This window comes from Cibotium barometz, chromosome 55 (assembly GCF_041138505.1).
Source record: "Cibotium barometz isolate CiBa-2024 chromosome 55, ASM4113850v1, whole genome shotgun sequence".
NCBI lineage: Eukaryota > Viridiplantae > Streptophyta > Polypodiopsida > Cyatheales > Cibotiaceae > Cibotium > Cibotium barometz.
The window spans coordinates 27670949-27684264 of record NC_141100.1 but is presented as its reverse complement, the minus strand read 5'-3'; the positions used below and the strand labels follow the sequence as shown (position 1 = coordinate 27684264).

General features: G+C 37.8%; 1 protein-coding gene across 1 annotated transcript in view; it reads left to right on the top strand.

The window, feature by feature from the left end:
* LOC147607569 (purple acid phosphatase 2-like) overlaps positions 1-2160 on the top strand; it is a 6194-nt gene extending 4034 nt beyond the window's left edge. The window contains exons 5-9 of the mRNA XM_086790542.1: positions 295-518; positions 600-738; positions 832-1052; positions 1483-1604; positions 1745-2160. Of these exons, the coding sequence (XP_086646668.1) occupies positions 295-518; positions 600-738; positions 832-1052; positions 1483-1604; positions 1745-1916 (878 nt within the window). The 3' untranslated portion in view covers positions 1917-2160. The remainder of the gene's footprint in view (positions 1-294; positions 519-599; positions 739-831; positions 1053-1482; positions 1605-1744) is intronic.
* Positions 2161-13316: the final 11156 nt, after the last annotated feature.

The window sequence follows — 13316 nt, the reverse complement described above, 5'->3', positions numbered from 1 at the left end:
ATACATGTTGCATGCGCATGCACACACACATGCAAACACACGTGAGCTTTTTCTCACACACATGTGCATGTGCAAGCATTTTCATAGTCAGCGCACATGCACCCATGTAGACACATGCACATGCATAGAGAGATGATACGTTTTCTTGTGGGTAGCTATGCTCGTCCATGGGTCGTATAATTTTAAAAAAAACATGCACAGAAGGTCACAAATTGGTGAATAGAAGATTGATATCTGAGTTTAATTACATTTTAAATTTGTGCTTTTGCAACTGGGTTTTGATGGTTTTTGCAGGGGATTTGGGTCAGACATATGATTCCGATCGAACATTCCAGCATTATGTGCAAGGAAAGGGGCAGACACTTCTATATGTAGGTGATCTATCCTATGCTGATGCTTACCCTGATCATGATAATAGACGATGGGACACATGGGGCCGATTTTTGGAACCTAGCACAGCCTACCAACCTTGGATCTGGACAGTAGGAGACCATGAGATTGATTTTGCTCCAGAGTTGGTGAGTTAGCATGCCTTCTTCTTGCCATTTTTTAGCATCAGTATGTACGTATTACATAATGAATAGTTGTGATCTGTGTAGGGTGAAGTAAAGCCATTCAAGCCTTACTTGAACCGTTACCATGTCCCCTATCGTGCCTCTAATAGTACATCACCTCTTTGGTACTCTGTGAGGAGAGCTTCAGCCCACATTATTGTTCTTTCATCTTTTTCAGCATTTGGTATGCCTCAATTCTTTTCTTCTTTCACTATGCATAGACTAGATTAATTATGGATTAGCTTCATATTAATGGCTTGACACTTGCTGTTTGTAGGTATAGCCACTCCACAATATAAATGGTTACAACAAGAGCTAGCTAGTGTAGACCGAACAAAGACTCCTTGGCTGATCGTTCTGGTGCATGTACCATGGTACAACAGCAATGGATTTCATTATATGGAAGGTGAAACCATGAGAGTACAGTTTGAAATATGGATGACAAACGCTAAGGTCGACATTGTTTTCGCTGGCCATGTACATTCATATGAAAGGACGGTGAGTATAAGTATTTACATGCTTCTTTTGCACTTAATCCTTAACTATAGGTTCTTTTTTTCAACTTATTTTGGTTTGTGGTGATAAAAATGAAGGATTATATTTTAAGCTATGTACAATCATATACCACTTTTTCTAGCATTCTTCTATCCTTATTATCTAAATAACTTTGAAATATTTTGTTATGAGGAGAGAGAGAGAGAGAGAGAGAGAGAGAGAGAGAGAGAGGGGGGGGGGGGGTATGGAGAGAGGTGTTAATACACCCCATACTACATGTTTAAAACACACACACACACACACACACACACACACACACACACACACGCACGCATCTCCAAAATGCTTTTAGACTAACATTTCACGTGGTCGATTTTGCTATACATTTTCTTGACATTTGTTTACTTCCTCTACTTGGGGGGTTCGTTTGCAGTATCGGATTTCCAACATAGCCTACAACATTGTGAACGGGGACTGTGTGCCTGTGCGCAACAATTCTGCACCTGTTTACATAATCGTTGGTGATGGTGGAAATAGAGAGGGCCTTGCTCCACAGTAAGTTTATTATCATCTTCAAAGAAGAAGCTCAAAATGATTATCATTATAATGCAAGTCATCTAATTAGCGCTTTAATTCTACCCTATACAAGCTCACACTGTAGTTCAAGCTTATGCGTGTTTGAATCTGACTTGTAGGTTTACAGAGCCCCAGCCAGCCTACTCTGCATTTAGAGAGGCCAGCTTTGGCCATGCCATGCTTGATATAAAAAACAAGACGCACGCTTACTACTATTGGCAGCGCAATGAGGATGGTGAAGCTGTGGTGGCAGATTCTTACTGGCTCTACAATCGATACTGGAGCTCTTGAAATTGCTCTACAATGCAAGCGACCCAAGGGTGGAAAAAACATAATATTATTAATAATTATCATGTAAAAATGAGGTTATCGTGACTCCTACTCAATAAAATTATCATTAACTCTCATTTATCTTTTAATAATATTACTCAATAATCAAACATGTTGGTAACGTTGGCACAAGTCACGCATTGCTTGGCTTATTTGCATATATACCAAAGCTTCCTAAATCTATAAATTGCTTTGCCATGCATCCTTACCGTCAATGCATATATATGACCCATTCTACTATCTCTTTTGGAAAAATATGGGTTTTGGGGGACATTAAAACCCCTAAATTTTAGAGTTGATCTTACAAGCCCTAGTAAAATGGTCACTAGATTCTCTTTGAACTATCCTACACTAGACATAGGCTTCCATTGAACTTAACAAGTGCATAGAGTCTCTTGCTACGTAGGGAAGAGCATCATGGTTTTAAGGATGATGAAAATGCCTTCTATAAGGATGTGTCTATAAGGATGTGGCAATTGTGAATTAATGGGTTGTATGATAAATCTAGCAATAAATGTCGTTAAAGAGTATCTATTGTAATATTCTATGTGTTCTAAGACAAAATCATGAAGTAATGATGTTATGCATGGCTTGTAGATGTTTGTAAATATATTGATATATGCCATGCATGGGGTATAGAATAGTATGTTCATGTACTTTGACGTATGAATGTGTATCGAAGGCTTTTTACTAGAAACTCTATCTCTAGTAGGCTCAAATTTCAGTAATTACACTGGTTATTTGATTAGCTTTGGGATTAGATCATAATTACAAAGTAAGCAAATCTTCTTTCTCCCTCTTTCTTATCATATCTCTCTCCTCTGTCTTCAACTCTCTCTAATCATTTCTTTGTTTATACCCTTTTTGTCTTTTCCATCGACCCTTTGCTTTTTGGATGCTGCCATCTGGGTGTGCCAACCGGTCTAGTATAAAGGCCAAGCCTTAATTGGGGGATTAGGCTTTGACCATACCAAGCAATGTAGTTAGAAACAAGTGCAAGAGTTAATGCAGTGGGCTCAGTCGGTATGATTCAAGGAAAGCATGAAACTCATTGTAATGGATAATATGAAAATAGCATGAGTCATGCTAAACACATTGTAAGTACTCCTACCTTCTCTTTTGAAGTTACATCCACATACACCTCACTTGTATTCTCACTTTAATTCCTACCATCTAGTATACTTGTGAGGGTACCTCGGGCATTGGAGGAGAGGCCTGGGGGAGCATGGCATAAACTCGCCTTGTCGTGAGTTCTTTTGAAAAAGTGGCAAGGAGGGGGATTAGGTACATTGGCTGTGAAGACTTGGATCCAACTTGTGCCTAGATTTGGACTAGGTGTACGAGGGTGGGAAGGCTTTGGACCCAACTTGTGCCTAGGTGTACGAGGGTGGGAAGGCTTTGGCCAAGAGATCGGCAAGCAAAAGCGCTCCTTCGACATACAACTTGACTACATTGCAAGCATGCCAAGGCTATGGAAGCCAAATGTTACTTGATTGAGCATGCCATGGACACTTGGTAATGATCAAAGCATAAGAGTTGCATGCCATGGACACTTGGTAATGATCAAAGCATAAGAGCTGCATGGGCAAGTGTATGCTTTTGGTGGTGATTACTTGGGACATAATGTCATGATTAGACATTGGGCAAATGCAAATGGATTATGATTGAGATTTGGTCTATATTACGGGGAGATTACGGCCAAATTTTTGTGATTTTCCTACACTTTACAGTGAATACAAAAGTGCAATTCAGTCCCAAAACACTCAATATCTCTCAAGGGCAATAGGAAGTCTTAAAATAGCATCTTAAGTCAAATCTAACAAGCCATCAAGTGGTTGATTTAGACACCATTTCAGGGTGCAAAGGGGCTAGTTTGGTCACACTGAAAACCCTAATTTAGTAAAAAATAGTACGGACTGAATTCAAGGTGTTTACATAGCTTAAGAGAAATACCTAAGAGCTTCCGAATGAGCCAACAAGCTCCCAATTTCGTTGCTATTTGGGTGGTCAACCTCACATAGTTGACTTTAAGCTAAAAGTCAAAACAGAGAGGTATAGGGGTGCTAAAGTGGTGATTCAGGGTAGTAGGAGTGTTCCTCTCATCAAGACAAACACAGCAAAGTAAAGAACTCGCAATTTGGTTGCCGTTTACTACACTAACCACTTGGTAGCATAGGAAACCGTGGAAAGCTATCGAAAGCTCAAGCACAAGTGCCCGTGGAAGAGAACCAAGTTCAAGATGATGCCAATGAGGTGGTTTGTGATGACATGGTACATGTGGGTGATACTCCATTGGGTGAGGATCCACATGGTCAAAATGTGGCACCACATTCCGTTGTTGAACATGGGCAAAAATCAAGGGTAATGCAACAAGAAAGGGTACCTCTACATGACATAGTGGGCAAATAGTGAATGAAGAAATACTAGTGCACACTAGTGGACATGATCAAATCTCATTGGGGAACATCACTTTGGATATGTTAAGGATTGCTCTCACTAATGCAATCAAGGATGCACAAAGAGATGCCCAAAAGAAGGTGCTCTACATTAGTGGTGAGATTGTGAGTCAACGGAATGAGAATGCCAAGTTGATGCATCAAATGGTGGAAAAGATGGATGAAAGATTTGCAACTCTTGAAGACCGGATTTTAGGTGTACAAAGGGGTGTGGAAAGGTATGCAAGGAATCTTGGTGGTATGCAAGGAAAGTCAGATATGCCTTCAAGAGACCATCAAAGTGGGCATGTTTTGGGTTCTAGGCTTGGAAAGCAGCCCATAGTTTTGGATCCCATGGAGGGCTCTTCAAGAGGTGTGTACAATGTGACTGGGAGATGGGATATACCACACACTACCCATGGACGTTCTACATTGGAGTCACCAAGGGTCAAAGATGTGAAGGACAAGATTACACTTCCCAAGTTCAAAGGGGTGAACACAACCACCAAAGAATTGGAGAAATGGATTAGCAAGATGGAGATGTAATTTGCATTGTATTCCCGTGAAGAGGAAGATAAAGTACAATTCGCCGTGTTGCATTTGGAAGATTATGCCCATTCATGGTGGCGGTTTACTCAACATGAGGGTATGCATTTTGACACTTGGGACGCATTCAAGGATGCCATGTTTCAAAACTTCACATCTCCATTGGAAACGAGCTCAGTTGGTGGGACAATGGTATGATTTGAAGCAAAAGGGAAGCTCCATCAAGGAGTATAGTAACCAATTTAGGAAGCTTTCCATGTTTGTTGGAGGAATGAATGAGTACAACAAAATGGTGAAATACATACATGGATTGCAATCATCACTTGAAGCTGATGTGAAGGCTCAAAGAACTCAAACTTTGCGAGATGCCATGTATTATGATGCAGAGGTCTTTAAATCTAAGTATAAGATGGGTGTTGCAAATAGATGGAATGTGGGGTCAACTAAGCCATCTACTTTCGGCCCAAATGCAGTAAAATGGCCGACTTCTACCTCTTCAACACCTTATGTACCTCGTGCAAGCTTCACTCCAACTTCTACTCCCATACAATGATCTCCTAGTGTGTATGGACAGCCAAGGAATGTGAAATGTAGTGGTTCTATGGCCAAACCTCCTCTCAAAAAGGATGCTAAATCCTCTTCCCTTCAAGGCAAAGTGATTAAGAAATTGTAACAACAAGCGAAGATGGATGAGAAGAGGAAGAAAGGGGTTTGCTTCCTTTGCAATGAGAAATTGAGTCCTGAGCATACAAAGATTTGCAAGGCAAAGGAGGTAAGGAGGTAAGGACTAACATGATCTTTGAGGTGGTTGAAGATGAAGAGGCACCATTGGATTATATGGATAAGGCTAAATTTCAAGATTGTACAAATGATGTGATAGAAAAACATATTCTTAACCCTTCTCAAGAGTTTCCATTTGATCCGGGTGGAGAGGATTGGGTAGAAGTTGAAACAAAAGAAAGGACAACCATGCTATGTGCCATTTCACACAAGAAGCTAAATCGGGATGCAAAGGTTTCAACACTTTGAGGCTCGTGCGAAAGATTGGGGGCAGATCCATTCACATACTTGTTGATTTGGGGAGCACACATAATTTTGTGAACTCTAAATCAATAGATTCTTTGAAACTATGCCCAATGGAGATGATGAAGCCTCTAAAAATGGAGGTTGCAAATGGACAGCATGAGCTGAGTAAGAGTTAGGTTGCAACAAGGATTTCGTTGTCTTCCAATTATGCCTATGATGCCTGTAAGATTCCTCCCTCCGGCTTCTTGAGGTGTGCAGGTGTTAAAACTCCCCTTCTGATCTTATAATTATTCCCCTCTCTGAAATAAAAGAAAGATCCTATTTTACCCTGTTTTGGCCTAGAGAGAGAAAATGTCTAGAGGAGGGAGGTAATTCAAATTTGAGATATTTTTGGATATAAAAATCCTCCTAGTGTCTAAAATGGTTTCCCCTAAAACAGATATTCAAAAAGAAATTTCCAATGTGCAATTGGAATAAATTGAAATCAAGTAAAAAGGACCTTAGCCTAAGGATCCAGATTTTCTGAAATTTTTGAATTAAGGTTCCTATGGATCAATTAGATTAATCCAAATTTACGGAGGAGATAAATTGAAGAATTAAAAAAAATCCTCCCAAAAATGGGTAAATACTCACATAAGATGAAGAGTTGACTAAGAACAAGGTTATTAGTTAAAAAAGAAGAGATATTTAGAAGAAATGATGCATTTTTGACACCTCAATGGTGTGGGGGAATTCCCGTCATGAAGGAGGCACCTATTGCACATGTGTGGTTGAGTTTTAAACTCATGAATAATAAGATATTTTCATCTCTCCTCTCTCCTGCTTCAACTAGATCCAAAAAGTAAGCTAAACTGACCTAAAAATGGTCAAAAATTGACCAAACTGATCTGGAAAATTCTAGAATCAGTTTGCTTGGTTAGAGGCTCACTTTTTCCTATAAATGAAGCCTCCCCCTTTGTAAATGGTTAATAGTGTTTTATGCACTGTTACTCTACTCCTCCCCAGAGCCAAAAACAGTGAATTTATTGATAATTCATTAGTTTTTGACCATTTCCTCTTCAAAAGAATTGGTGGCCACTCTTGTTGCAAACAAGAGTAGATCCCTCAAACCATCAAGCCAAAGGAAAGCTCACAAAAATTCATGTAAGCTAGAAATCCTACTTTTTCTTTATTCCATTTAATGGTTTTCTAATTTTTGTTTTCTATAAAATGAAAAATGATGCTATGCCTTGTTGGAAAGGCTTTCCCCCTCTCTTCATTCTTGAATTCAGCCTTTCTTTATCCTAGATGTGTAATCAAATTGTTAGAATTAAACTTTTCATATTGTTTCTCTTTAAAAAGTGAAATTTGATTACTTTAAAATGCTTTAAACCATTTGGGATAATTTCTAAGTAACTTGAGAATGGAAAAAATTAAAAAATGGTTAGCCATACAAAGGAGGTTATGGCAAAACTTTCTTAAATTCTGTGAAGTAAGTTTTATCATTTATTATTCAAAAAGAGTAATCCCCACCGCTTGTGTATTCTAAAAGTGTTATTTTTATTCTATGCATAGAAAAATGCATATTAGAAATATTTTTATAATAAAAGTGTTATTTTCATTAGAATTAATTTCTATGCATAGAAAGATGCATATTGGAAATATTTTGATTATAAAAGTGTTACTTTAATCAAAATTAATTTTTATGCATAAATAGATTCATAAAAGAATTTTTTTATTATAAAAGTGTTACTTTCATTAAAATTGAATTCATGCATAAATAGATGCATAAAAGATTTTTTTTATAAAAGTGTTACTTTCATCAAATTTTGATTTTATGCATAGAAAGATGCACAAAGAAATTTACTTTTATTTCAAAAGAGTTATTCTCATCAATTTTGATTTTATGCATAGAAAGATGCATAAAGAAGTTTATTTTTATTTCAAAAGAGTTATTCTCATCAATTTTGAATTTATGCATAGAAAGATGCATAAAGAAATTTATTTTTATTTCCAAAGAGTAATTCTCATTAAAATTGAATTTATGCATAGAAAGATGCATAAAAGATTTTTTTTATTTCGAAAGTGTTATTCTCCTTAAAATTGAATATATGCATAAATAGATGCATAAACAGATTTTTCTAAAAGTGTTATTTCCCACTGAAGTTGTTCTTATGCATAAATAGATGCGTAAAGAATCTTTATATCAAAAATAAGAATTCTCTTACATTCTATAAATAGATGTGATGATATGTGATGCGAATCAGATAGATGGGAATGAATGGATGGATAGATGTGATATGAATCAGATAGATGAGAATGAGTAGAGGATGGATGTGATGAGAATGAAAGGTACATAGATGTGATGATATGTGATGTGAATCAGATAGATGGGAATGAATGGATGGATGGATGTGATGAGAATAGAAGTGATGAGAATAGAAGTGATGAGAATGAGAGGTAAATAGATGTGATGAGATGGGATGCGAATCAGATAGATGGGAAAGAATGGATAGATAGATGTGATGAGAATGAGAGGTAAATAGATGTGATGATATGTGATGCGAATCAGATAGATGGGAATGAATGGATGGATGGATGCGATGAGAATAGGAGTGACGAGAATGTGAGGTGAATAGATGTGATGAGATGTAATGCGAATCAAATAGATGGGAAAGGATGGATGGATGGATGTGATGAGAATAGAAATGATGAGAATGAAAGGTAAATAGATGTGATGATATGTGATGCGAATGAGATAAATGTGAGTGAAGAGATGAGATGTGATGTCATGTGAAAATGAATAATATAGGATGTGAATGAATGTGATAACATGTGAATCGGGATGTGAATGAACGATAAGGGACGTGAATGAATGTGTTAGCATGTGAATCAGGATGTGAATGAATGAGATGTGATGTGAAATGGATGTGATAAGATGCGATGTAAACTGGATAGATGTTAATGTATGTGAAGTGATGAGATGTATGGGTAGATGCAAGTAGATGTGATCTGATGAGGATAAATGAGGAAATACGTGATGAGATAGAAAAAGATGTGATTAGATGAGAATGGGAATACTTATGAAATAAATGTGGATTGATGTGTGGGTAATGTGGATTGACGTAAATGGATGTATGGAAGATGTGGATGGATGTGTGGATAATGTGGATTGATGTGGATGGATGAGTGGATAATGTGGATTGATGTGGATGGATGTATGGATGATATGGATCAATGTGTGAGTAATGTGGATTGACGTGAATGGATGTATGGAAGATGTGGATGGATGTGTGGATAATGTGGATTGATGTGGATGGATGAGTGGATAATGTGGATTGATGTGGATGGATGTATGGATGATATGGATTGATATGTGTGTAATGTGGATTGACGTGAATGGATGTATGGATGATGTGGATTGATGTGTGGATAATGTGGATTGATGTGGATGGATGTATGGATGATGTGGATTGACGTGTGGATTGATGTGGATGGATGTATGGAAGATGTGGATGGATGTGTGGATAATGTGGATTGATGTGGATGGATGTATGGATGATGTGGATTGGTGTGGATGGATGTATGGATGATGTGTGGATGATGCGATTGGATGTGATTTAATGTGGGAATGATGTGATGTGATAGGGATCGATGAAGAAAAAAAAAATTGTGGGAAGATGAGAAAAGATGGGGACTAATGTGAAAGGATGTGGAGTGATGAGAAAAAATGGAAATATTGCTGAAACTGTATTTGTATGTGAAATTTGTTTTTAAATGATTGTTTTATGTCAAGAATGCTGGGGAAGCATTTTGATCGTCTTGTGAATGAGGTCATGGAGACCTATCTGTTAAAGTTGCAATTGCTGTGACGGAGAGTCAACGAAGGACGTCTCGCGTAGCAAGGTCGGCCGAGGTCTTACCAACCTCGGTTTGATTTAAATGGTGAGCGTCCGGTACAGTGGATGAGGGACCAAGAAAGCGGCCTATGAGTAAAGCGCTAGGTGACCTACGAAGGATCCTAGAGGGTGTTAACCATACGATACTCGGGCTCTGGGTCACCGAAGATACCCACACACGTACGTCGGGGAAGATATTGGAACAAGGAGTAAGAGTTGTTTTCTGAATTCGGGCATCGATCTTGGTTGGTTGACCTTGCTGGTCCTCAACGGATGAGTCCATAGCTCTTTTATATAGATCCGTTGGTTGATCTTGCTAAACTTCAATGGAGATCACATTTTGATATGTGGATATATTGGCAGTTACTATGAGCTAGGAACTATCGAAAAGAGACCCTTGAGTGAACAGGTGTGGTGAGCGTTCTGGTTGCCAATGATGCCATAGGTACACCGATGAAGGAATGATTGGAAATAAGGATTCAATTGGAGATTTTGAGGATTGTGATCAGTGACACAATGGTTTCATTAAATGATTGTTTTAAAGATAGCTGATGCTGAGAAAAAGGCAATTTCATATTGGGTGTGTAAGTGGTGTGACTAGTTTTAAGTTTGCATGAAAATCCGGCTAGGGGGCCTGGGAACTCTTTTCCCTGGTACCCGGGACAAAACCTAACCAAATTCTTAATTGGATCCTATCACTACAGTGGTTGGGCGGTTGGCTAACCCACGGGACTGGATGGGGTTAGGCTGGACTGATGGATCCCTAAATTGAGACTCAATTCTGTTCTGGTTCGATAGATGAAGTAAATCCCGGACAAAAAATGTTCTATGGAAAAGAATCAACGGCTGTGCCTCTCAATGAGGAAAAAAGCGTTGGTCTCTACGATCCAAGTACAATCTTTTCCCTGATCTAACTATGGGACTTACGGGTTCGGTCAGATCAGTTCAGGTAGTCAAGGCTTTTGACTATGTTAGAGAAAAGTTATCTTGGAGGAATCGCCTGTGCTTTCCGGGCAAGGGAAGTTTTTTCGAGTTCAGTTTTGGAAGAACCGATGGATAAGTCTCTTGTCCGGATATCCGTGGGTGGGCGAGGCCCCGAGTGTGGGACCCTGCCCCACGCAAGAAGTCCTACTTCCGCTACTAGCACCCTTGAATTCGTTGCGTAGTGGGGAGAGGGACCTCACAGCTGGTATATCAGAGCGAATTGGCTAATGAGGATCAACCGAGAAGCCAAAAATGTCAAAAATTTATGAAGAAGCAGTAAAAGGTTATAAACTGTGTGAAAAAATTCATACGAATTGATATTCAAAGTGAAATTCATAAATTGGTAATTGGGTCTTCAGATGGAAGTACTGCAATTGTATGGAATCCTTGACTTGCTTGAGGCCTAGACATGATGGTATTTACCTTATAGTTCCAAGGACCGTGACTACCCGTATATACCGAGGGTATAACTGTACCTCTTTACTGCGCTGGCAGTATATACGAGTAAATCTAAGACTTGAACTTATAAGCATTAATACTATCCAGATGATGAATTCGAATGTGGTTGATATGATTTTAAATTCTGTGGTTGAGAACTGATGAGCTGATTTGGATTCTGATTGAGAAATGAAGATTCCTGAATTTTGGTTAAAATGTAATAAACTAAGCAAAACCACAATGAGGATGAATGGGACGAGTCCCTGTGATGATGTTCGTAGCTCGAATGACGTTAATGACTTCAGCAAATCATAATGAGATTAGTGGATTGTGCTGGCAGATTGCTGCTATTAACATTTGACCCAGTGAATCAAGTTAAGGGATGTCAAATTAAAAATTTGTATAATTGAAAATTTCCATGAAGGATTGTTCAGATAGAAAATTCGGTCTAATGGACCATTATTGTGATAAGGATTTGAATGATACGATCTGAGTGAATTATTATCTGATGATGAGTTTTATATAAGGGATCTTTATCCCAGGATTCTGTTGGGTTCACCAGACTATAAGGAACCCCAGAATCAGTTGGATCTTAAGGAAAAGAGTTCTCCTCTAATTTTGCGAGATGAGGACATCTCGCATTTTTTAAGTGGGGTAGGATGTAAGATTCCTCCCTCCGGCTTTTTGAGGTGTGCAGGTGTAAAAACCTCCCCTTTTGATCTTATAATTATTCTCCTCTCTGAAATAAAAGAAAGATCCAGTTTTACCATGTTTTGGCCTAGAGAGAGAAAATGTCTAGAGGGATGTAATTCAAAATTGAGATATTTTTGGATATAAAAATTCTCCTAGTGTCTAAAATGGTTTCCCCTGAAACAGATATTCAAAAAGAAATTTCCAATGTGCAATTGGAATAAATTGAAATCAGGTAAAAAGGACCTTAAGCCTAAGGGTCCAGATTTTTTGAAATTTTTGAATTAAGGTTCCTATGGACCAATTAGATTAATCCAAATGTAGGGAGGAGATAAATTGAAGAATAAAAGGAAATCAACCCAAAAATGAGTAAATACTCACATAAGATGATGCATTTTTGACACCTCAGTGTGGGGGATTCCTCTCATGAAGGAGGCGCCTATTTCATATGTGTGGCTGAGTTTTAAACTCACGAATAATGAGATATTTTCATCTCTCCTCTCTCCTGCTTCAACTAGATCCAAAAAGTAGCTAAACTGACCTAAAAATGGTCAAAAATTGACCAAACTGATCTGGAAAATTCTAGAATCAGTTTGCTTGGTTAGAGGCTCACTTTTTCCTGTAAATGAAGCCTCCCCCTTTGTAAATGGTTAATAGTGTTTTATGCACTGTTACTCTACTCCTCCCCAGAGCCAAAAACAGTGAATTTATTGATAATTCATTAGTTTTTGATCATTTCCTCTTCAAAAGAATTGGTGGCCACTCTTGTTGCAAACAAGAGTAGATCCCTCAAACCATCAAGCCAAAGGAAAGCACACAAAAATTCATGTAAGCTAGAAATCCTACTTTTTCTTTATTCCATTTAATGGTTTTCTAATTTTTATTTTCCATAAAATGAAAAATGATGCTATGCCTTGTTGGAAAGGCTTTCCCCCTCTCTTCATTCTTGAATTTAGCCTTTCTTTATCCTAGACGTGTAATCAAATTGTTAGAATTAAACTTTTCATATTGTTTCTCTTTAAAAAGTGGAATTTGATTAGAATGCTTTAAACCATTTGGGATAATTTCTAAGTAACTTGAGAATGGAAAAAAAGTGGAATTCTCTTTAAAAAGTGGAATTTGATTAGTTTAGAATGCTTTAAACCATTTGGGATAATTTCTATCCCCACCGCTTGTGTATTCTAAAAGTGTTATTTTTATTCTATGCATAGAAAAATGCATTTTGGAAATATTTTTATAATAAAAGTGTTATTTTCACTAGAATTAGTTTCTATGCATAGAAAGATGTATATTGGGAATATTTTGATTATAAAAGTGTTACTTTCATCAAAATTGATTTTTATGCATAAATAGATGCATAAAGA